This window comes from Macaca nemestrina, chromosome 4 (genome assembly GCF_043159975.1).
Source record: "Macaca nemestrina isolate mMacNem1 chromosome 4, mMacNem.hap1, whole genome shotgun sequence".
Taxonomy (NCBI): Eukaryota; Metazoa; Chordata; class Mammalia; order Primates; family Cercopithecidae; genus Macaca; species Macaca nemestrina.
The window spans coordinates 114,142,480-114,164,003 of record NC_092128.1 but is presented as its reverse complement, the minus strand read 5'-3'; the positions used below and the strand labels follow the sequence as shown (position 1 = coordinate 114,164,003).

At 42.9% G+C, this 21,524-nt stretch overlaps 1 protein-coding gene across 9 annotated transcripts in view; it reads left to right on the top strand.

Annotated features, from left to right (window-relative positions):
* Window positions 1-21,196, top strand: part of LOC105494199 (cytochrome c oxidase assembly factor 1) — a 195,257-nt gene extending 174,061 nt beyond the window's left edge. For all 9 annotated transcript variants that reach the window (XM_071095105.1, XM_011762413.3, XM_011762412.3 and 6 more), the window contains 5 exons: window positions 9,734-9,786; window positions 11,909-12,008; window positions 14,133-14,281; window positions 19,148-19,224; window positions 20,113-21,196. In XM_071095105.1, the coding sequence (XP_070951206.1) occupies window positions 9,772-9,786; window positions 11,909-12,008; window positions 14,133-14,281; window positions 19,148-19,224; window positions 20,113-20,212 (441 nt within the window). In that variant the 5' untranslated portion in view covers window positions 9,734-9,771 and the 3' untranslated portion in view covers window positions 20,213-21,196. The remainder of the gene's footprint in view (window positions 1-9,733; window positions 9,787-11,908; window positions 12,009-14,132; window positions 14,282-19,147; window positions 19,225-20,112) is intronic.
* The last annotated feature ends 328 nt before the right edge of the window (window positions 21,197-21,524 follow it).

Genomic DNA, 21,524 nt, shown 5'->3' with positions numbered 1-21,524 from the left:
ATGTGATTTATTTGTTTGCTTATTTTTGAGAGAGTCTTCACATGGCATTTCCCACTTGAATATTTCAAGGTTTTGATAGCACTGGCGAGAGGTAGGAGTGAAGTTAGAGCAGATTTTAGAGGGAGAACAACCCTTACTATGTTATTTGGTCTTAAGAAAGTGCAGTTTAGAAAACAATTCGATTTCATTCAGTATTTGGATTTTATAATTCATTGTGAACATTAGCATATGTTTTATCAGGTGTTTATGCTATATCTTAGTTTCAAAAGGTTTGATTTATTCTCAGATGACATTTTATCACATCTTTGAGCTAATTACTTTTCAGCGGTAACTTTTTTTTTTTTTTTGAGACCGAGTCTAGTTCTGTCATCCAGGCTGGAGTGCAGTGGTGCGATCTTGGCTCACTGCAAGCTCCGCCTCCCGTGTTCACGCCATTCTCCTGCCTCAGCCTCCCGAGTACCTGGGATTACAGCTGCCCACCACCAGGCTCAGCTAATTTTTTGTATTTTTAGTGGAGACAGGGTTTCACCGTGTTAGCCAAGATAGTCTTGATCTCCCAACCTCGTGATCCACCCGCCTCGGCCTCCCAAAGTGCTGGAATTACCGGCGTGAGCCACTGCGACTGGCCTTCAGTGGTAACTTTTAAAAAATAAATAAATAAAATAGACTTTATTTTTTTATTTTAATTTTTATTTTTTGACACAGTAACACTCACTTTGTCGCTCAGGCTGAAGTACAGTGGCACGATCTTGGCTTACTGCAGCCTCTGCCTCTTGTTTTAATTTGCAATTTCCTAATAAACATATAATGTTGAGCATTTTTCATATGCTTATTTGCCTTCTGTATATCTGTGGTGAGATGTTTGTTTAGCTTTTTTGCCCAGTTTTTAAATTAAGTTGTTCATTTTCTTATTGTTGAATTTTACAAGTTCTTTGCATATTTTGGGTAACAATTCTTTTATCAAATGTCTTTAGTAAATATTTTCTCCCAGTCTGTGGCTTTTCTTCTTATTCTCTTAACACCCTGTTTTCTTTTTTTTTAAGTACTTATTACTAACTGAAGTGATCTTATTTGTTTACTGTTTGTCTCCTCACACTACAGCACAGGGTAACATCCACAAATGACCTGTTTTGTTCTCTTTTTTATTTCCTGGTTTTGTATGCAGTTGGCAAATATTTGTTGATTGAATGAATGGATAACAACTGTTAACATTTTCAGTTTGTTTTATTCTCATTGAAAATGGCATCAAACTGATTTGACTTCTTCCATCTTCTAATTTAAAACTTAAATTTCAAATTTTTACTGTAATTTTCAAAATTAGGGATAATGGTTAGCCACTTGCAGTAGTATGAGAGAAATTTCCACTGTGGTTCAGATGAAGTTGATTTAAGATATATAATTGCTAATCTGTACACTTGCTTTGCCCTCTCCAGAGCGGTTCAGATTTACTTTCCAGGAAGTAGTCACAGGACTGGGCGGTGAAAACGGGATGGTTTATGTCAGTCCCACAAAGCTTTACGGGATGGGAGCTACCTACTAGGCACTGGAAGGTCTCGGTATTTACACATATATCACCACAGATAACACATACACACATGTTGTACCTTGCAAGGTAAAAACTATATTACTCAAATTTTCTGTTCTTGACTGGTTTATTTTATTTTTATTTTATATTTCATTTTATTTCTTTTTGAGATAGGGTCTCACTGTGTCACCCAGGCTGGTCTTGAACTCCTGGGCTCAAAGAATCCTCCTGCTTCGCACTCCCAAAGTGCTGGGATTACAGGCGTGAGCCACTGCGCCCAGCCTTGACTGCTTTTTTGTTAGCTGGATTTGTTAAAGCTGGAAAGCGATCTGTGGTCTCCCTCTCTAGTTCTGTTCTGTTCTTTTTCTTTTCTTTTTTAAATATTTGTGGTAGTTTTTGGCTTTATCTATTTTGGTATAATGATATTTGCTACGTTATGTTTATAACTACTATATTATTGTTAATCTTTGTCTCAATTAAATACTTTTTGCCTTTTTTTTTTTTTTTTTTTTTGAGATGGAGTCTCGCTCTGTTACCATGCTGGAGTGCAGTAGCGCGATCTTGGCTCACGCAAACCTCCGCCTCTCGGATTCAAGCGATTCTCCTGCCTCAGCCTCCCGAGTAGCTGGGACTAGGGCTGCGCCACCATGCCCAGCCAATTTTTATATTTTTAGTAGAGACAGGTTTCACCATGCTGGCCAGGATGGTCTCGATCTCTTGACCTCGTGATCTGCCTGCCTTGGCCTCCCAAAGTGCTGGGATTACAGGCATAAGCCACCACGCCTAGCCTACTTTTTGTCTTAAATTCAACTCTTTGAATATTTCTACCCTCCTCTTGTTTGTTTGAATGTTCCAAGTCTTCTATTTTTAAGTCTTGCTTTGCTTTTTAAATTGCTGCTCTAAAAAGTAACATATTTGAAAGAGGTTTTTAAAAATCCTTTCAGAAGATATTGTAAAAGGCATTTTCATTTTCAATTGCTGCATAACAAATCATGTCAAAATGTAGTAGCTTATAACTAAAATAATTTTATTATCTTTCATGATTCTGTAGGTTGACTTGGATCAGCTGATGGTTCTTTTGCCCCATGGATGTTCTGCTGGTACTGCAGTCATCTGGTAGCCCACTTAAACTAGAATGTCCATGACAGCTCATTCATATGGCTAGTGCCTTGGTAGGGATGACTGGGTTCAGCTGGAATATTGAAACAGTGGGGCATCTCCCTGCCACCCATCTTAGGCCTCTTCCTCACAAAGTGGCTTCTTACATGGTCTTTTTATGTTGCAAGGACCCCACCAGCAGGATAACCATAATTCTTATATAGTGGCTTAGGCTTCCCAAGAGTGCCAAAGTGCAAACTGCCAGGCCTCCTTAAAGTGGAGATATGGAACTGTTCCAGCATCAATTCTGCCTCCTCCTGTTGGTTGAAGCAAGTCATATGGCCAGTCGGATTAATTGGGGGAATATATAAATATCAAGAGGTGTGGTTCACTGGGGCTGTCTTTACCTACATTTTATGTGTTAATTCTGGAGTTTTTTATTTTTTTTTGAGATGGAATCTCACTCTTTCTCTGAGGCTAGAGTGCAGTGGCGCAATCTCAGCTCACTGCAAACTCTGACTCCAGGATTCAAATGATTCTTCTGCCTCAGCCTCCTGAGTAACTGGGATTCCAGGCGCCTGCCACCATGCCCAGCTGATGTTATATTTTTAGTAGAGATGGGGGTTTCACCATGTTGGCCAGGCTGGTCTCGAACTCCTGACCTTAAGTGATCTGCCCGCCTCGGCCTCCCAAAGTGCTGGGATTAGAGGCATGAGCCACCACGCCCAGCAGTATCTGGAATTTTAGGCTGTATTGTAAATTTAAATATTGTATGTCTTTTTAAAAAAAGTACTAGTACTTGGCAGGAGGATTACTGGAGGCCAGGAATTGAAGACCAGCCTGGGCAACCTAGTGAAATTCTGTCTAAAATACTAAAAATAATTAAAATAATAAAAAGTAAAATAAAAAAACCACTAGATGTTTCTGTTCATTTTATAAGTAAACAATAATTATTTGAATTAAACTAATTTAATTGGTCTCAGTTCATGCTGCTAGTCCTAATATGCTATTATTTTTAAGGAATTTGCCTTTTTTCCCAGTAAGTTACAATATGTTTTCAAATAATGTTTTCAGGATGTCTGTATAGATTATATAGTATCTTGAGTTTGTTCCAAATTTATAATGTCTTCCTCTTCACACAGTTTGGTTGGCCCTTTATTCTCAGGAATTTGTAGTTACAGAGAAATCTAAGGCTACTCCAATATGTCATCATTTGTTGGTATACCTTTTGGGAAAATTGTATGTAAAATTTTACCTGGAGGTGTTGGTGAATGGAACTGGAACATGCTCTACATTTTTGTCTTTTTTCAGGTTTTCTTTTAGTATCATTTTTGTTTTATCTCATCTTCCATTTACTCTAGTTATTTAACACCAGAAGCAATGATCTATTGAATAGATCTTAGTTTCTAAATCTCCACTTGCCATTTTCTTGCTCTTCATTTTTATATTCTTGTTCTTTCATTATACATTTAGATTTTTTTCAGTAACTTCCTGAATATGATTTCATTATGAATTTGGCTTTTTGCTATGTTAATTCTAGTTTGTGAGTTTCCTTGAAATCACTCCTTATTTGAGTTTCTTCCCTTTCCTTCTTTAGTGTGTAGTGTCCTTTTTTTCCATCACATGTGGTTCTTATAGGCAGTCTTTCTACAACCAATTGAGTACCCAAAGCGATATTTTTCTCCATATTCTTTTATTTCTTAGAGTGAGTTTGTTATTGCACCGCTGCCAGTCCTGTGTCTCCTTACTGCTGGGTTTACTTAGGATTGTAGTCTCTGAATGGGTATAGAAACAGAGTGGGGTGGGGAAATGACAATGGCTGTCTCTAGAAGCAGGATTCATACCAAGTTTGGGGCTGGCCAGCCTGTTTCCTGATTGCTACAAACTGAGAAACTTTGAGCTGGGTGTGGAGAGAGGTGAAGGGCCAAACTGTTTCCCCACATACTTTCTGGCCAGCTGTGCCAGGGTTCATTTGTCCATGGACATGTTTCTCTTTCTCTCTCCACTTACATTGGTGGTTAGTGGAAATTTCCTTAGACTTTTGCAACTTGTTATGGTTCCAAGCAGGCCCTACTTTCTGTCTTTTCTTGTGTGTATCTTTATAGGTATTTTAAATGGAATTTGTGAAGTCATATCAGGAAATGGTAGCTTGATGCCCTCTTAAACTAAATGGCATCTTCCTTCATCTTATAGTTTATTAATCTTTAAAAAAATTGTTAATCCCATTGGCACAGGGACCCTCTCTCCAGGCAGTCTTGGTTTCCATGGGATGAGTAACAGACATCTCTGATATTAGGTTGGCACAAAAGTAATTGTGGTTTTCGCCAGTACTTTCAATGGTGAAAACCGCAATTAGTTTTGCGCCAACCTGTAGAAAGGTATTGGACAGCCTTTTATTAACATCCTTAGCTCAGCTCAACAAAGGGAGCTTGCCTCGTGATTAAGAATAAAAGGTTACAGGAAGTCTTTCCTCTACAAGCATTCAAGTTATTTCATGATTTCAGAGCCAAAATGAAGTTAAAAAGTCAGCGCTAACATTTGTATGCTTAATTTTTAAAATGCTTAATTTCATAGTCTTTTACTTAAAAAAAAAAACTTTTATCATGTTTACTCGCATGCTTTTATCATGTTTTTTGGTACTATCCTTTTGTCTCCCTTACCTTACATTTGAGACATTTCATTCTTCAAAAAAGTTTAATCTTCTTTTATTTTGTTTTTGCCATTCATACTTCTTTTTCTTAAATGCCAAATTTTTAATCTTTATTTTCGGCCTTTTGGGTTTTGTTTCTTATTCTTTTTCATTTCAATTTATATTGCGTTACTTTTTTTATTTCTATTGTCTTAAGCATAATTCTCTGTACTATCTTTCTGCTGCCCCCCCCCCAACCCCCTCCACTGTGGCCCTTGACAATTTTTCGATTTTTAAAGGCTGAACGATATGTAATCCGCGGGGTGACAGTAGCAATGAGCCGTGCCCATTCAACAATAGGGAGGAACGATCTTTCCATTTCCTCCCAGTAGTCGCTAAGTGATTTTGTATCTCTTTGTTTTACCTTGTTCCCTTAAATTATAACTTGGAGATACATTGATTAAAACTTTCCCAGTGTAGCAGTGATTTGCTTCTGGCAGATGGAAATGGCTTTTGGACAGCACATCCTACCTGTGTGAAAAGCTGATTGTTCTGAAATCCATAGTCTTGGCTCAGTGGAGAAACCATGGCCTCTGGAGTCAGATGCATGTAATAGTTCTGACAGGGAATAGCTGCATGACCATAAGCAAGTTTCAGAACCTTTCTTAAGGCTTTTTTTTTAGTTCAGAAAGGCAAAAATAATATCTACCTTTTATGATTGTTTTAAGAAATAGGAGTAGTGCATATAAAACATCCTGCATGGTGCCTGGCCCATAGTAGTTACCCAGTTGTAGGACAAGCCAGGCCAGCCATGTTACCCAGAGGAACAGAGGTGAAGTGAATAGGTTATGCTTGGCAAAACGCTGCTTTAGAAAGGACTCTGGGTGTTAATAGGCCTGCTGGGAATGTCACATGGCCTGTGTTCATAGCCGGGCTTTTGACCCTGCTCCTGCTTCAGCTACCTGTAATGCTGCTTTATGTACTTTGTTTCCAGTATACCACTGGTTCCCAAGCCCGGCTGCATATTGCGATTACTTGAGAAGGTTAAAAACCACCATTGCCTGGGTCTTGCCCTTGCCGATTCTATTTTAATTGGTCTGGATGTGGCCTGGACATCTGCCTTGTTTGTTTTGAAACAGGGTCTTGCTTTGTCATCCAGGCTGGAGTGCAGTGGCATGGTCTCGGCTCGTGGTGACCTCCACCTCCTGGGCTCAAGCCATCTTCCTGCCTCAGCCTCCTGAGTAGCTGGGACCACAGGTGCACGCCACTACACCTGACTAATTTTTGTATTTTTTGTAAAGATTGAGTTCCGCCGTGTTACCCAGGCTGGTCTTGAACTCCTGGGCTCAAGTGATCTTCCTGCCTTGGCCTCCTGAAAGGTGGGGATTACAGGCATGAGCCACCGCACCTGGCCTTTTTTTTTTTTTTAAGCGCTTCCTGTGATTCTGGTGTGCTTCTCAGCTTGAAGTTGCACCACCTGCCTGCTTCCACCCTTCCCTTGTGGGATCCTGTCTATGGCTTGAACTCCCTGGCTGTTCTGTTGATCCCCCTGGTGATGCTTCCTCTGGTCCCAGCTGAAGGGAGGCTGACAGGATCCTCCAGCCTGTGCCAGCTTCAGTGTCTGCTGCATCTGTTTAGCAGACTGTTCTTTGGCTCTAGAAAGGATTTAGTACTTTGGAAAAGGTTTATAAACTATTTGCCTTTGGAGGCCAAAGTCACCCCTTTGTGTATCAGAGCAGAGCTAAGACTGCTTTCCTGAGAGACCCTGGCCAGTGCTTTGTGCCACCTTCCTGTGGCTAACAAGTTCCTTGATTTCCAATACAGATGCAACCCTTGCCTTTTGGCGAACTGTTAAGCAAATAAATCTGCCCTTATTTGGCAACATAGTAGACTGGTTGAACTTGAGTTTATTGCAGAGAATGGCACATCACATTTTTAAATTTTCGCCTCTTACTAGAAGACTAGTTCTAAGAGGTAACATTCCTGCAGTTAGCCTGAAATCCATCTCTATTCCTCTACAGTGCCTTTTTGAAATTTTGTTTTTTTTGTGAGGTCGGGGAATACTTAACACTCTTCAAAAGGCGGCTGAAGGGGCAGGTAAACTGAAGCTGGTTGAAAAGGAGCTCTTGCTACCCCCGACTCACTCCTGAAGCCATTTCCTGCCCACCACTCGCACCCCATCCCCTTCTTTGACGTGGAAGGGCTCTGGGGAGACTTGGTTGATCCTCACTGCCTAAGCACTCTTGAGTCCTCACTCTTTTGACTGCTTGTAAAATAATTCTTCTGTTTTTTTTGTTTTGTTTTTTTTGGTGGTGGGGGAGTATGAATGTGGCTTTCATAGTTGGATGTTATAAAACATAGTCATTTGGTAGTTGGGAACTTTTTATTTTTGTGATCTTGTTTTTAATTCTCAGGATGTTTGCAACACCAGTCACTTGAGAGAATCTCTGAGTCTTGGCGAGGGCTTTCTGAGGCTTCATGTATTCTTAGCAGCTGTTGTCTTCTGACTCAGTGGTTGATTTGCCTTTCCCCACGGACACTCTGGATCTTGTAGCTCCTCAAGCTTCCCTGTCTGCTGAGCAGATAGGAAGCCGTGTCAAATATGTGGCACCTTGAGGAAATGCCTAGTGAATGACAGTATGTCCTATTGTGCTCTAATTTTATTTCAGCCCCATTTCTTTTCTGAATATTATTTTTCATTTATCTTCATTTCCTCATCTATCTGTTTTCTTCTCTTCTAAAGTATGTATCTTTGTTAGCTCCATCATCCTTTTTGGAATGAGCAAGTATAAAAATAAGTAAATAAATAAGTAAGACCCATCCTGAATATTTTAAGAAACCACCGTTTTGCGGCACACTTGCTGCCTTGGTCTTAGCTCTGGGCTTTGCTGTCCTCTGGCAGTACTGCTGCATTGTCTTCTCTCCCCGCATCTGCCCACCCGTCTGTCCCAGAGAGATTTTTCTGTAGCCCCTCATCTGCAGAGTCCGACAGCTCAGGGTCGAGGGTCTTTCTTAGCAGTAACCACCCCCTATGCTGCCGCCCCTCCATTTCCGGACCTGTTTCCTGTGGCTCCTCTCCTGTACTTTACACTTCAGCAGTTCTTGTTTCTGCCCACTCTGCCTTTGTTTATCATTTCCTGGATCTGAAGCTGTTCTACTCTTTCACCTTTCTCTTCTCCGTAAACTGTGAAACCTCCACTGATTCCGTGCAGCGGCGTCGACCACTTCCTGAGTGTTACTTCCTCTCTTGGTGCATATATCTGGTTGCACTAACCGGGCTGCTGCTAGCCCGAAGGCACCTTTGTGCAAATTAGAAAAAGACACCCACACCTTCTTCAGGATACTTCATAGTACTTCCAACTGTTGGCAAACTGTCTTAATAAAGACAGAAATCTTTGATGTCTCTAATGTGCATGGTGCCCTGCAAGCGTTGTGCAGTGCATAGCTGTGCAGTTGTATGTGATAGATCTATGTTATCATTATTTGTTTAATTGTCTGTATCCCTTCAGGACTAAGGAAAATTCCTTATATCTTGATACTGTTTTTATATTCTTACTGTCTGACCAGATCAGACCCTCAGTAACCGTTTGCTAAACAAAAGAAGGAATGAAGGTACAAATATGTATCTACCTTGTCTGGAAAAATAGCAGGAAAGGCATGCCTGCCAAGGACTTTTACACTGAACAGTAAGAATATATTTTAGCTCAGAGACACTGTTTTCACATTTCAATATTGCTTTAATTAGATATCTTAAAGCTGGTGTACCACAGTGGTTGAAAGAGCAGATGGCTGGAGCTAGACTCCATGAGTTTGAATCCCCATTCTACCACTTACTTATTAGTGCACCTTTGGGCATTTTACTTAACCTCTCTGTGCCTCAGTTTACTCATCTGTAAAATGAGGGTGATGATAATAGTTCCTACTTCGAAGGCTTGTGAGAATTAAATGAATTATGTAAAGTGCTTAGAATAGTACAAGACACATAATAGTAAGGTATTAGGTATTATCAATATTGTTAAAAGTGTTAGGTATTATCAATATTGTTAAAGTTCATATATGGGTTTACTGTACTATGGTTTCTTTTTTACTGTGAAGTGCTGTTTTCACTCTGTCATGTACAGCTTTTATTGCTAGCATCTTGCTTCTGAGGGTCCAGCCACCTGCTGATTGGCCCCGTGTTTGTGCTGTGGTCAAAGCAATGGCTGCCTGCGGTTCTCCCTTGTGCGCACTGGTTCTTTGGTTGCTGTGACAAAAAGTACATAGGACACAGACAGGAAACCCGTAGGCTTTGTTTTTTCTTCCTAATTTGGCAGAAGGGGGAAAAACCAGGGCCTTTCTCAGACAAGGCTTGTTTTAGAGCTTAAATTTAACTCCTTGTTCATGTTTTAAAGCTTGGGTTGGTAATAAATCTTGGCTGTATGAGACTAGAGAGAATTGGGCTTTAAAAAATGATTTTAATGTAAAATCTTTTCTAATTGCAGGACAACTTGCCTTTGCTGATTTTGAAGAGAGTTGTGCTATGATGTGGCAAAAGGTAATGGAATGTTCCAGGGCCAAGTTCCCCACTAAAACGTGCCAGGGTATTCTTGAGTTAGACAATAGAAGAAAGTCACTCCCTGAATAGTTACGGGCTTCTCCTGGTCTTTAGGGTTCACTTGTGCTTTAACTTCCCAGGAGGGATGGGAGGGGCATTTTCTGCATTGTTTCCGGCTTTGTCTTTCTCTCATGTCTCATGCTGGCGTTGGAAGCTGTAACGCTCTGGGAACGTCTGCATAACCCAGTCTGGCTGCCTCACCCTGTTGAGCTCTCTTCAAATTAAGCAAGATCTGACTAATACATTCTTCAGAGATGCTCTGACCATTTTCATTATGAGAAAAATGGCTTTTCCCAGATCACATTACTGTAATTGACTTTACACTCATTTTGATACTCTTACATATTATAGGGCACTAGCTAGAACTCTCACAGCAGTTGCTGTACATTTGTTTGTGGTTTCAACAGCCTTTTCTTAGTTGAACAAAACAGCATATAAGCAGATAATACAAAGATGATCTAAAATGTCACCCTCCTTCATTTGTTAAATTGATCAAAACCCTTTATATACATAAACCTGGATTAAATATTTTAGTATAGAACTGGTCACCTGTAGCCTGATTCAAGGGTATGTTTAGTTACTAGTTCTCAGAAAGAATGTCTTCCTGAGGAACTTCCTCCAACAGGGTTTCTATGGATTCCTTTACATTCAAGTTTTCAGAAATGATGGGTAGACAATTAGTTGTTACTCTGTGTTCTGGAAGGTGGAGAAGCAGATGGTGAGAATGTGTTCCAGCCAGCAAAGGAACTCGCATTATACCTAACTTTTCTGCACTGCGTTACCTCTGACCCCTTTAGGACACATCAGAGGCTTTGTTTTGTGAAAGGAGCACAATTAAAACCTAAGGTTAAATCTTCAAGTAGGGACACAGACACGGAGTTTTTTCCTTTATCTAAAACCGGGATTTCCATGTCTGTCCAAAATCTCTATTCGTTTTGGAGAAATGTCAGCAAAGACAGACAGGAATTTACCTAAATCTCACTTAGGGTTGGGATGTGCTGATGGTCAAAGCAAACTGAAAACCCACAGAAATAATTTGATTCACAAATGCATTTTGTTAGCAATTTTAAAAAATTGGTTGTCAGCATTTAGAATCCAGGCAGTTTCACATTAAAAAAAAAAAATCAGATTTCTGACCCCTCTTGAAAAATGGAAAGATCCATTGAGACTGGGGCCACACAGCCACAGTCAGCGGGAGCCAGGTTGAAGCTGTCTTCTTGGCTGGGCCTTACGTCCTTGTCTTTGCAGTGTCTGCTGTCTTTTATGTGACCTGTTTGGCCCTGTGGGCATTTGAATTGTGACCCCTCTCCTGTCCTTTCCTGTCCTACTCCTATAGCCCACGTCCTACTGTTTTATGGTCAGGTATCTTACACTTTTCAGAAAGCCTCAGGCCGCTGTGAGCAGTGGTTATGGCCACCAGGAAGGAGGAGAGTTGGCTCCAGGGAGTCCACTGCTGCTCCCAGCCCCACCCAGGCCTTCAGGGGACAGGAGCTAAAGCCAGGGTGGATGTGGTGTGCTGTATTTGCTGAGCTGGCATCCCTCCATCTGTTCATTCAGCCTGAAAGTCATAACCAAGGTTTCCTCATCCCAAGGGTGGGGCATTTTTCAAAATACGAAAGAAAGGAGCCAGTGACAGCTCCAGCCCATTTGCAGGCTTATAAGGACCAGCCATTGCCACAAAGGATAAGCTTCCTGTTTACCAGTTGGCCTGAGACAAAGTGGTTGTGCTTCCTGGCCACGCGGGGCTTGGCACACAGTCTGGGCTCTGTCTGTCAGGATGGTGGGCTGAATGCTTGCTCTGTGCTGGGCCGGCTGGGGGCGGCAGGGCCCCCACAGCATGGGTCCTGGACATGGGCCACTCTCGAGAGGGCACCCTCAGAAGGGCACTCAGTTTGGCTCCAGAACCAACCCTGGCATTTGGAAAGGAAGCAAATGAGGGAGGGCGGTCTGGCCTCCTTGCTGACTTCCTTAATGCTTCTTTCCTTGAGGGGCCCACGCCAGGCAAATCCCCTTGGCACAAAACAGGGAATCCTACAATAAATTTGTATCTTTTGTTTTTAAGTATCCAGGAAGCAGGCAGTCAATTCCTCTGGGAATAAAGGTCCTTTTCGGCGGTGTGTTCGGTGCTGGGGGCTTTGCCCTTGTGTATTACCTCATACAAAGTAAGTATCCTGCAAGCCGCCTGCGGCCTGACTTCCTCCTAGCAATCCTGCTCCTGCTCCTGCTCCTCCATCAGAGGAAATACTTGAGATGCTTTCTTTAGATTAGAGAAGGAGGAGAGGGTGATTTTAAAGGCTAGTCCACCATTTCATTGGCTGTAGCTTCCTCTGTATCCTGTAATCTCAGTTTTTCCAGGAGCAACGAGTACAAATAAAAGGACCAGGACTCATTTGCATAAGAAGCCTAGCAAAGCATGATGGACTTTCAGTCCAGTGCACACACAGTGGCTCCATCAAGATTCTGAGATTATATAAAGAAAGGACAGAGGGAAGGGGAATACCAGATGGTTCACAGGTGGGGAAAGCTGTGAGAATGCGTCCAGTGTTGTCAGCCTTCGTTGCACTTTCATTCTCTGCTGTTGATTTAATGGAGGAGGGACCACAAGCAAGGGACTCTGACAGGGGCAGAAAATAAAAGCAGAGACCACGATGGCAAAATCCCGACACATGCAGCTTCCAGCCCCACTGCACTCAAATTTGAATTTGTAAAGACAGGCCACAATTACTGTCAGCAGCCAGGACATTTAAGGTCATTTTAATGCTAGTGGTGGCAAAGCGGCAGCAGGTTTTTCCAGACTGACTTTTTTAAGGCCCCTTTATCCCCACCCAGCTTGGCTCTTCATCCACTCTGCAACATTTTCACTTCTTCCCAGGATGTGAGTGTCACCAGCAGACAAGCAAACAGGCTCCAGTGTCCTCTGCAGCCTTTCGGCACCTTCCTGCAGAGTTGGTGAAGTTGCTGAGTCTGAAGGGGGCTTGAGATGAGCATTCCCAGGAATGATTCAGACTGAATAATTTGGCCTCCTCTTCCCTCTGCCAAAGGACAGGGGCAGGACATGAGAGGAATGGGTGCATTTTTGGGTCAGGGTTCAGCCTTCTGGTGTGACAGCCTTTCTCCCTTAGGAGGCTGCTAAGTTGGTGAGACCTGGGCACTGCAGCCGACTGCCTGGGTTGAATGGTTGAATCTTGGCTCCAGCTCTTGACCAGCTATGTGGCCTTATGGGGGAGTCTGTCACCTTTCTGGGCGTTAGTTACCTTATTGGTGTGATGTGTGGTAATGTTAGTGCCTGTGCATGAGGTGAGAATTGAATCTTACAACATGAGAGCTATTGAACATTGTGAGATGTGTGAAATATTGAACAGTGGTGCCTGGCCATAGAAATCACTCAATAAAGATTACCTGTCTGGACTCTGCTTCTGTCCCTTCTTTTCCTATCATGGCTGGCACCGCGTTCATTCCTGTGGTATTCCCTGTATCCCTGTTCCTGGGAAGCAGCCGAGGAGGGGGATTCCCTTGGCCTCTCCAGGGTCAGGTCACCTTTCCCTTCATTAGTGTGATGGGACCTTCAGAAGGGAAGCACTTTCTGTGGCCAAACTGAACAGCCTGCTTGGGAAGCCTGCCTGTGCTCCCGGCAGCTGATTATTAGAACTTACAGCTTCTGGGAGGTGCTGCCCGGAGTTCCCAGGTAGCCTGTGGGCTCAGAATGATTCCTGAGACTGAGAGCAGTTTGACTTGAAATGTTGGCTTAAATGTCGATGAGTGAACATTCTCATATCCTGTTTCTTGGCCTGAGGGTTTTGCTAATGTTGTAGCCTATTTTACGTCTCATGTTAGTGGAATAGGCAATGTTGAGAAGTCAGGTGTCATGACTTCTGGCCTCGGCTTTGCCGTGGACAAGCTGTGTCACTTTGAACAAGTCATGGAATCATAGGACTTTAGAGGAAACTTAGAGACTTGAGAGGAAACATAGGGAAGAGCTGATCAAACCCCTTAGGTGTAGAAATAAGGCAATGAGTGAGGGTAGAAATGAGGTGAAGCAGAAAGGGTCTGCTTGAGGTCAAGGCCTAAGGTCATCTGCACATCCCTGCAAAACACTGCCTGCCAGTGCTTTGGTTTTTGAGTCTGTAAAATGGACAGTTTAGAGTAGATGGTCCTAATTATTCGTCCATCCACAAATTTCATGTTTCTGTTTCTACCCTGTACATCAATTGTATTATTTAATTTTCTTTGTAGTAGATTCTACCTGACCAAGTTCAACAAGGAAAATAAGTGTCTTTCGTCCTTAGAGTTTCATTCCAGGAGTTTATATTACAAGTTGGCAGTGGAGCAGCTGCAGAGCCATCCCGAGGCACAGGAAGCTCTGGGCCCTCCTCTCAACATCCATTATCTCAAGCTCACCGATAGGGAAAACTTCGTGGACATTGCTGATGCCAAGGTAACGTGCTTTCCCTGCGAACTGCAGGCTAGTGCCTGCTGAAGGAGAGGAGAGTCTACTAGTAGTCTCCTGGAAAGTCTTGGAGTTAAGGATTTGGGATGGGAAAATCCACTAAGTAAAGCTAGGTTTAGCACCTTTAAAAAAAGTTTATTATGGATTTTAATGTTTACATAAAATATATTTTATATTATAGATATATTTCTATATACTTTTCTTCCATTCTGGGGAATTGATGTGGCAGGGAATGCACTGGGTATGCAGGGAATGCAGTGGGTATGCAGGGAATGCAGTGGTATGCTACTACCATCTTGAATTGAAGGTAGTAGAGAAATGACCAGTGGTGGTTTGCTACCATGTTGGCTTTGATAGCTCTCAGCACTTTGGGAGGCTGAGGTAAGAGGATTGCTTGAGCCCTGGGGTTTGATACCAGCCTGGGCAACACAGCAAGACCCTGTCTCTATCTCTCTTTCTCTCTGCCTGCCTATCTATCTATCTATCTATCTATCTATCTATCTATCTATCTATCTATCAATCAATCATCCATCTATCTATCATCTACCTGTCTATCAATCAATCATCTATCTATCTGCCTATCAATCAATCATCTATCTGTTTATCAATCATCTATCAATCATCAATCAATCATCTATCAATCAATCATCTATCAATCAATCATTTAGTCTGTCTAGCTCTCTATCTATCATTTAGCCAGTTTATCTCTATCTTTCTATCTATCTATCTATCTATCTATCTATCTATCTATCTATCTATCTATCATTTAGCCAGGTATGATAGTGCACACCTATAATCCCAGCTACCCAGGAGGCTGAAGCAGGAGGATCACTTGAACTCAGGAGTTGGAGGCTGCAGTGAGCTATGATCATGTCACTGCACTCCACCTTGGGTGACAGAGTGAAACTGTCTCTAAAATAAAAAAAAAATGAGAAAGCATCTGTATCCAGTCAGTGCTCATTCAAATGTAACCAACTCTTTAAACTTTGATTTTTAAAGTGTATTTATTTACATTGCTTCCACAGTATACCAACCCATTTTTTTTTAGCTGTAACTTACCTTTTTGTACTTGATCACACTCACTTGCATGTAAAATGCATTTGTTCTTCTGTTTAACAAACATATTTTGAGTATATACCCTGGTTTGAGGAATGATTCTAAGCTATGTGGGGAATAGAGGTGCAGAAGGCTTTTGGGGTTTTATAGTTGAAAATTCCTGAGTAAGACAGGGTGATGCAAGCCCTGTCACTGTTATGCAGGCCTAGGGGGAGTGGCTGGAGGCCTGGGAGACGGCTGTGAGGACTTTGAACGGTGGAGAGGAACACCCGGCTGAGGAGCAGCATGCCCCGGGAAGGTCGTCACTGTGTCCCCTGTCAGTGTGATATGGCAGTGGAAGCACAGGTGGGCGAGGTGGGTGTGGGCAGGTAGGAGAGGCCGTGGCCACCAGGGGGCCACAGTGTCATCTTGGAAGGTGTGTGCTTGACTCTAGCAGCAGAAGCCCGTAAAGTGTTGGAAGGATAAGAGTGAGGTGATCTGACCTACATTATTTTTTGTTATTTTTAGTATGTTCTTAATGGACCTAGCTCTAATGAGACTTTTTTTGAACTACAAAAGCAATTCATGCTCTGGTATTCTGATTAAAATACTCGGTTTTAAAAGAAGGTATGTTTGTGTAGATTGGTGATGTCCAGGGACTGGCTACAGTGAGCCACCTTTAGGAGAGAGACGTAGCCACACTGGTGTGCAGTGGTGAGAGCATGAACCAGAGGTGTGGCCTGGAGAAGCAAAAGATGGATGTAAAGGCATTGTGGCATCCAGGTGACAGAACTTGGTAACAGTCATGTATCAGGAGTGGGTGGGTCGGAGGTGATGCTCCATTGTCCAGCATGGATGTGAGTGGAAGGACGGCAGCGACACCGCGTGAGAGAGGACACGTAGGAGGAGCACAGGGAAGGGCTGGGCATGTGTGGAGTGCTCACTCTGTGTCAGGCCACTGGATTGCTCCCATGGTGTGGTGGAGCCCGTCTGTGCTTCCTTGTCTTTGGTCACTTGGCTAGACCCCAGCAATCCTGAGAACCTGGAAAAGCCAGCAGGTAGGTCTGGCTGTTGCATTTCTCTCGGCTCAGAGCACAGAGCCCAGCTGTAGCGCTGAGGAAGTGGGTGCCAAAGGCGCCTTTGCCGGGGCTGGTTGATGCAGCATCCATGATCTGGTGCTCCAGGAACCCCAGTGAGAGTAGGGTGAGGCCATGGTTGTTTTGGTGGGAGCTTTGTTCTGTCCAGCTTTCACTTTGGCCCCAGTGGTGCTGAGAGGGTGCCTTCCTGGGCTTCCCCACATCCCTGGGGCCTTGGCCATGCTGTGACTATGTTGGCTGTGGTGCTAGGTTCTGACTTCTACTGCTGCCAAATGCTGTGACTCCGCAGTGACAGGAGTTCAGAGTCTGTTGCATCACAGCCACCCGGAGCCTCAGTGCATTTCCTTCCAATTTGTGGACTATTTTTGACATTCTGTCAGGGTCCTTACTTTCTTTATAATCAGCTGTAAGGATGCTTGTATACAGCATATGCCCTATTATCCCAAATTCCTTTATTTGTACTTCTTACAGTTTTTCCAGAGGTGAGATGTTTCAGTTGTTCATGAAGTAATTATCATACATTGGGATTTTTTCTAGAGTGTGTGTGTGAAATAGTCACCAGTGACCAACTTTTGCTTTACCAGAACTCCTGCTTTAATCTTTGGCAAGGTCGGGCTGGGTGAAGGAACCAACCTGTAAAGTGTCACATCTACACACGGAAGCACAGCTGCGCACAGTTCAGACATTGGCCCCTCAGAGTTTGCTGTTCTTCAGAATCCTTCTTGCTTCTGCCCATTTCTTTCTCCTTCCTTTTTTTTTTTTTTTTCTTAAAGCATCCAGAGATGCTCAGTGTATACTCTGTTGCTTAATTCTATAATCTCTGGAGAAAAGCTTTAGCTTGACTCAAACAGTGGGACCCTGAAGATTTGTTTTTATTTTTTATTTTTTATTTTTTCTTGAGATGGAGCTTTGCTCTGTTACCCAGGCTGGAGTGCAGTGGTGTGATCTCGGCACAGTGCAGCCTCCCCCTCCCAGGTTCAAGCGATTCTCCTGCCTCAGCCTCCTGAGTAGCTGGGAATATAAGTGCGCACCACCACGCCTGGCTAATTGTTTGTATTTCTAGTAGAGATGGTGTTTTGCCATATTGCCCAGGCTGATCTCGAACTCCTGGCCTCAAGTGATCCACCCGCCTTGGCCTCCCAAAGTGCTAGGATTACAGGCGGAAGCCACCATGCCCGGCTAAAGATTTGTTCTTGAAGTGTGACTAGTTGACTGCCTATTCACCTGAGTTATGGAGCCATGTTCCAAATCCTGTGCCTTCCTTCAGGTGTGTTTAAAGGAAAGAAAGAGTTTTGGAAAGCACAAATGTGTACCTCAGTAGTTTCTTCTCTTGGTGGCAATTTGGAATGGGTGGGATACTCCCCGCCCCCACCCCCACCCCGCCCCCGCTCCGGGAGGTATCTTTGGCCATTACCGAGGACACGGGAAGGCACTCTGGGAGGTGCCTGTCTCATGACGGGCTTCCTTATTACTGTGCCTGTGTCTCTTTCGCGAGGCTCATAGCTTCTTTGGTTTTCGTGAGAAACCAAAAACATCGCATTCACTATTTTTTTTTTTCTAAATTGGAGTGTAATCAAACAAGTGCTTAGGGGCTGTCAGGCCGACTGCCTGGGCACGGGCATGGCAGCACCTGGCAGCACCCTGTGGTGCGAACCCAGCCTGTGGTGCTGGGGATGAAGGAGAAACCCAGGACTCCGTGTCGTCTTTCCCAGACAAGCCTTCATGTATTATATTTTCCTTAAAGCCTGTTCTTTAGGGTCCAGGTCAAAATATGTACCAATTTGCTGGCAATAGGTTCCTCTTTAAAACAGTGAATTTTCTTTTGGTATTTTATTATGAAAAATTTCAAATGTACAAAAAAGATAAAATAATTTATACTGTGAGCACCTATAGCTGGTACCTGGATTCTACAGTTAGCATTTTGCTCTGTTTCCATGAGTCTATAGTGTTATTTTGATGGATTACAAAGTAATTTTCAAACATTATACATGTAAGCACGTACATCATTAAGTGGAGTTTAATATTTGTTATGGTGCCTAGTTTTTTGGTTTTTTTTTTTTTTGAGGTAAAATTTACAGTCTGTGAAAGGCACAAATCCAAGTGTCCTATCTCTGATGAGTTTTAACAAATACACCCAGTCGTGTCACTCAAGCCGTTATCTAGATGTAGATTGCTCCCAGCACCTGAATTCCCTCGTTTCCTACCCAGTGGGTTCCTTCTCACATCTTCCAGCTCTACCAGAGGCAGTCACTTTTCTTTTTTTTTTTTTTGATGTTTGAAAATTACTTTGTAATCCATCAAAATAACAGGTTTCCAGCATAGTTTAGCCTGTTGTAGAATTAAAATAAATAGTTACATACTCCTCCTGTGTAAAGCCCTTTGACTTGGCGTGTTTTTGATACTCATCCATGTTGCTGCGTGTGTCAGGAGTTTGCTCCTTTTTAACAGTGGACTTTTGAGCGATCATTGGAAGTAGGATCATAGGAGGCCTCCTTGCCAAATGCAAAGACTGCCATTGACCTTACCAGCCAACCAAAGAGGGGCAGGACATTTGGAAAATCAAGTGGATTCTCCAGCTGGGCTGTTAGAAAACAACTCACTTCTGTGGAGAATCACTGGATTTTATAGGCTTAGCTCTAGAAAGCATCATTTTGTCATCATCTTCTGAAATGACAATAATGTATCCAATTACATCTCTCCTTTCTGTCATTTTACACCACAGTTGAAGATTCCTGTCTCTGGATCCAAGTCAGAGGGCCTTCTCTACGTCCACTCCTCCAGAGGTGGCCCCTTTCAGAGGTATCCTGGGAAGGTGACGGCAGTCCGGGGGGTGGGAGGAGGACTTCCTGATGGAAGCAACCCCGACTCTGTTTTCATTTGTTGGTAAATTGCTGTGGGCATAGGAAGAACTGTTTTTCAAGCTTGAAGCTGAAAGCTTCGTGGCCTGGGCAGCAAGCCAGTACTGTGGCTCTTAGCTGAGTCCAGTTTATCCATACAGTCTACTGAATTGCCCTCTCCTTATGCTGTTGAATTCATAAAACTTTCCAGTTATAGTGATCTAGGTCTGTCATAATTTGATGCTATGTTACAGCTTCTCACTTCACTGCCTCGATTGTTACAAATGAATAAAGGGCATGGATTCTTGTTCCAGAATTTATTCATCACATTCTTTGCATAAGCTCTCCACCCCTTAATTGGCTTTGCTTGTCTGGTTGCCAGTAGCTACATCCACTCACTTCCCCCACGGGAAGCCTCTCTCATAGATGCTTGCTGTTTAGCCAGGCTGTGTTTTAATTCCCAAGGACAAAAGGAGCAGGCGGGCCCACCTAGCTCACCCTGGGCTCACTGACCTCTGAGCCTGGGATTAGTGCACGAGCTGACTGGATTCCATGCCAGGAACTGAAGGTCAGTGTGAATTAGGAAATGAGAAATAAACTGCTCCTTCTCCTTCCTGGTGTCCCTTCCATTCGCCTGTCATTGTTAAGCCTGCCTCGAAGTCGAAGCTGGTTAAATAATGAGAGCCCATGGTAGAATGTTACGAATTGTGTTGACACAGCACTCACACAAAATGTTTACAAAAATTTAAGGCATTATTCAAAACAACTGCTTTCTGCACCCCTTTTTTTGACTATGGCCGTTGCCTCGGTGTTCATAGATTAGAGACACTGTACTTCTGGTTTCTCTCAGGTGGCACCTTGACGAGGTCTTTTTAGAGCTCAAGGATGGTCAGCAGATTCCTGTGTTCAAGCTCAGTGGGGAAAACGGTGACGAAGTGAAAAAGGAGTAGAGACGACCCAGCAGACCCAGCAGACCCAGCGTGCTTCTAGTCCATCCTTCCCTCATCTCTACCATATGCCCACTGGGGTGGTGGCCCATCTGAGTGGCAGACACTCCTGCAACCCAGTTTTCCAGCCACCAGCGGGATGATTGTATGTGCCAGCACATGGTAATTTTGGTATAATTCCAACTTGGGCACAACGAATGCTATTTGTCATTTTTAAACTGAATCCGAAAGAAACCCCTATTACAAATTTAAGATAATTGATTTGAAAGTGCTTTGTATAAAAAAGCAAATGATAAAAGGAATCAGAATTAATGAAATGTTTGTTGATCTTTGCCGGTTCTCATTTCTTTCCTTTCTCTTCCTCTTCCTTTCCCCTGGAATTTTCAGTCTTCATTACAAAGCCTGAAGCTCAGTAGTACTGAAGGGATTTTTTCTAAATTATTGACATGAGAACGATGAGGAAGACCAGTTTGGTTTTTCACTGTACCTTGAATTCATGTTGTTAAGTAGCTTGTGGACATTCTCCATCACTTTGGAATATTTTGTTTGCATTTATTTCTATTTCAGATACCAGCCATCTGCCCAGTTGAAGATTTGCAAAATAATTTTTATTCCAAACATTTTGAAAGCTTAGAAAATTTGTGTGTGTACATATACACATAAAGTTAACTTAGGAAAGTTAGTTTGAAGGTAACAGCATCTGGCTGGGCGTGGTGGCTCATGCCTATAATCCCAGTACTTTGGGAGGCCGAGGCAGGCGGATCACCTGAGGTCAGGAGGCCTGGCCAACATGGTGAAATCTCGTCTCTACTGAAAATACAAAAAAATTAGCTGAGTGTGGTGGCAGGTGCCTGTAATCCCAGCTACTTGGGAGGCTGAGGCAGGAGAATTGCTTGAATCCAGGAGGCAGAGGCTGCAGTGAGCCAAGATTTCACCATTGCACTCCAGCCTGGGCAACAAGAGCAAAACTCCGTCTCAGGAGAGAGGGGGAAAAAAAAAAAAAGGAAAGAAAAAGAAAGAAAAGGGAAGGAAAGGAAAAAGCTAACAGGTTCTTACCTATCTGCTTTCCAAACAACTTAACTGCTTGTTAGATAATTGTATCCTTAGGTTTTATTAGTCTTATAAGGAAACATATTATAAAGCAAAAGAACTTCCTTCTGGGCACCAGAGCCTACAAAAACAGAAATCTGGTATCTGTACTTTGAAAAGGTCAGTTTAACCCTCTTAGCATTAGCAGGCTTAATGCCATTGTAGTGTTGTCCGCAATGAAGGACAGCCATGAGCTCTCTTCCTACATTCTTAATATTCAGTGAAG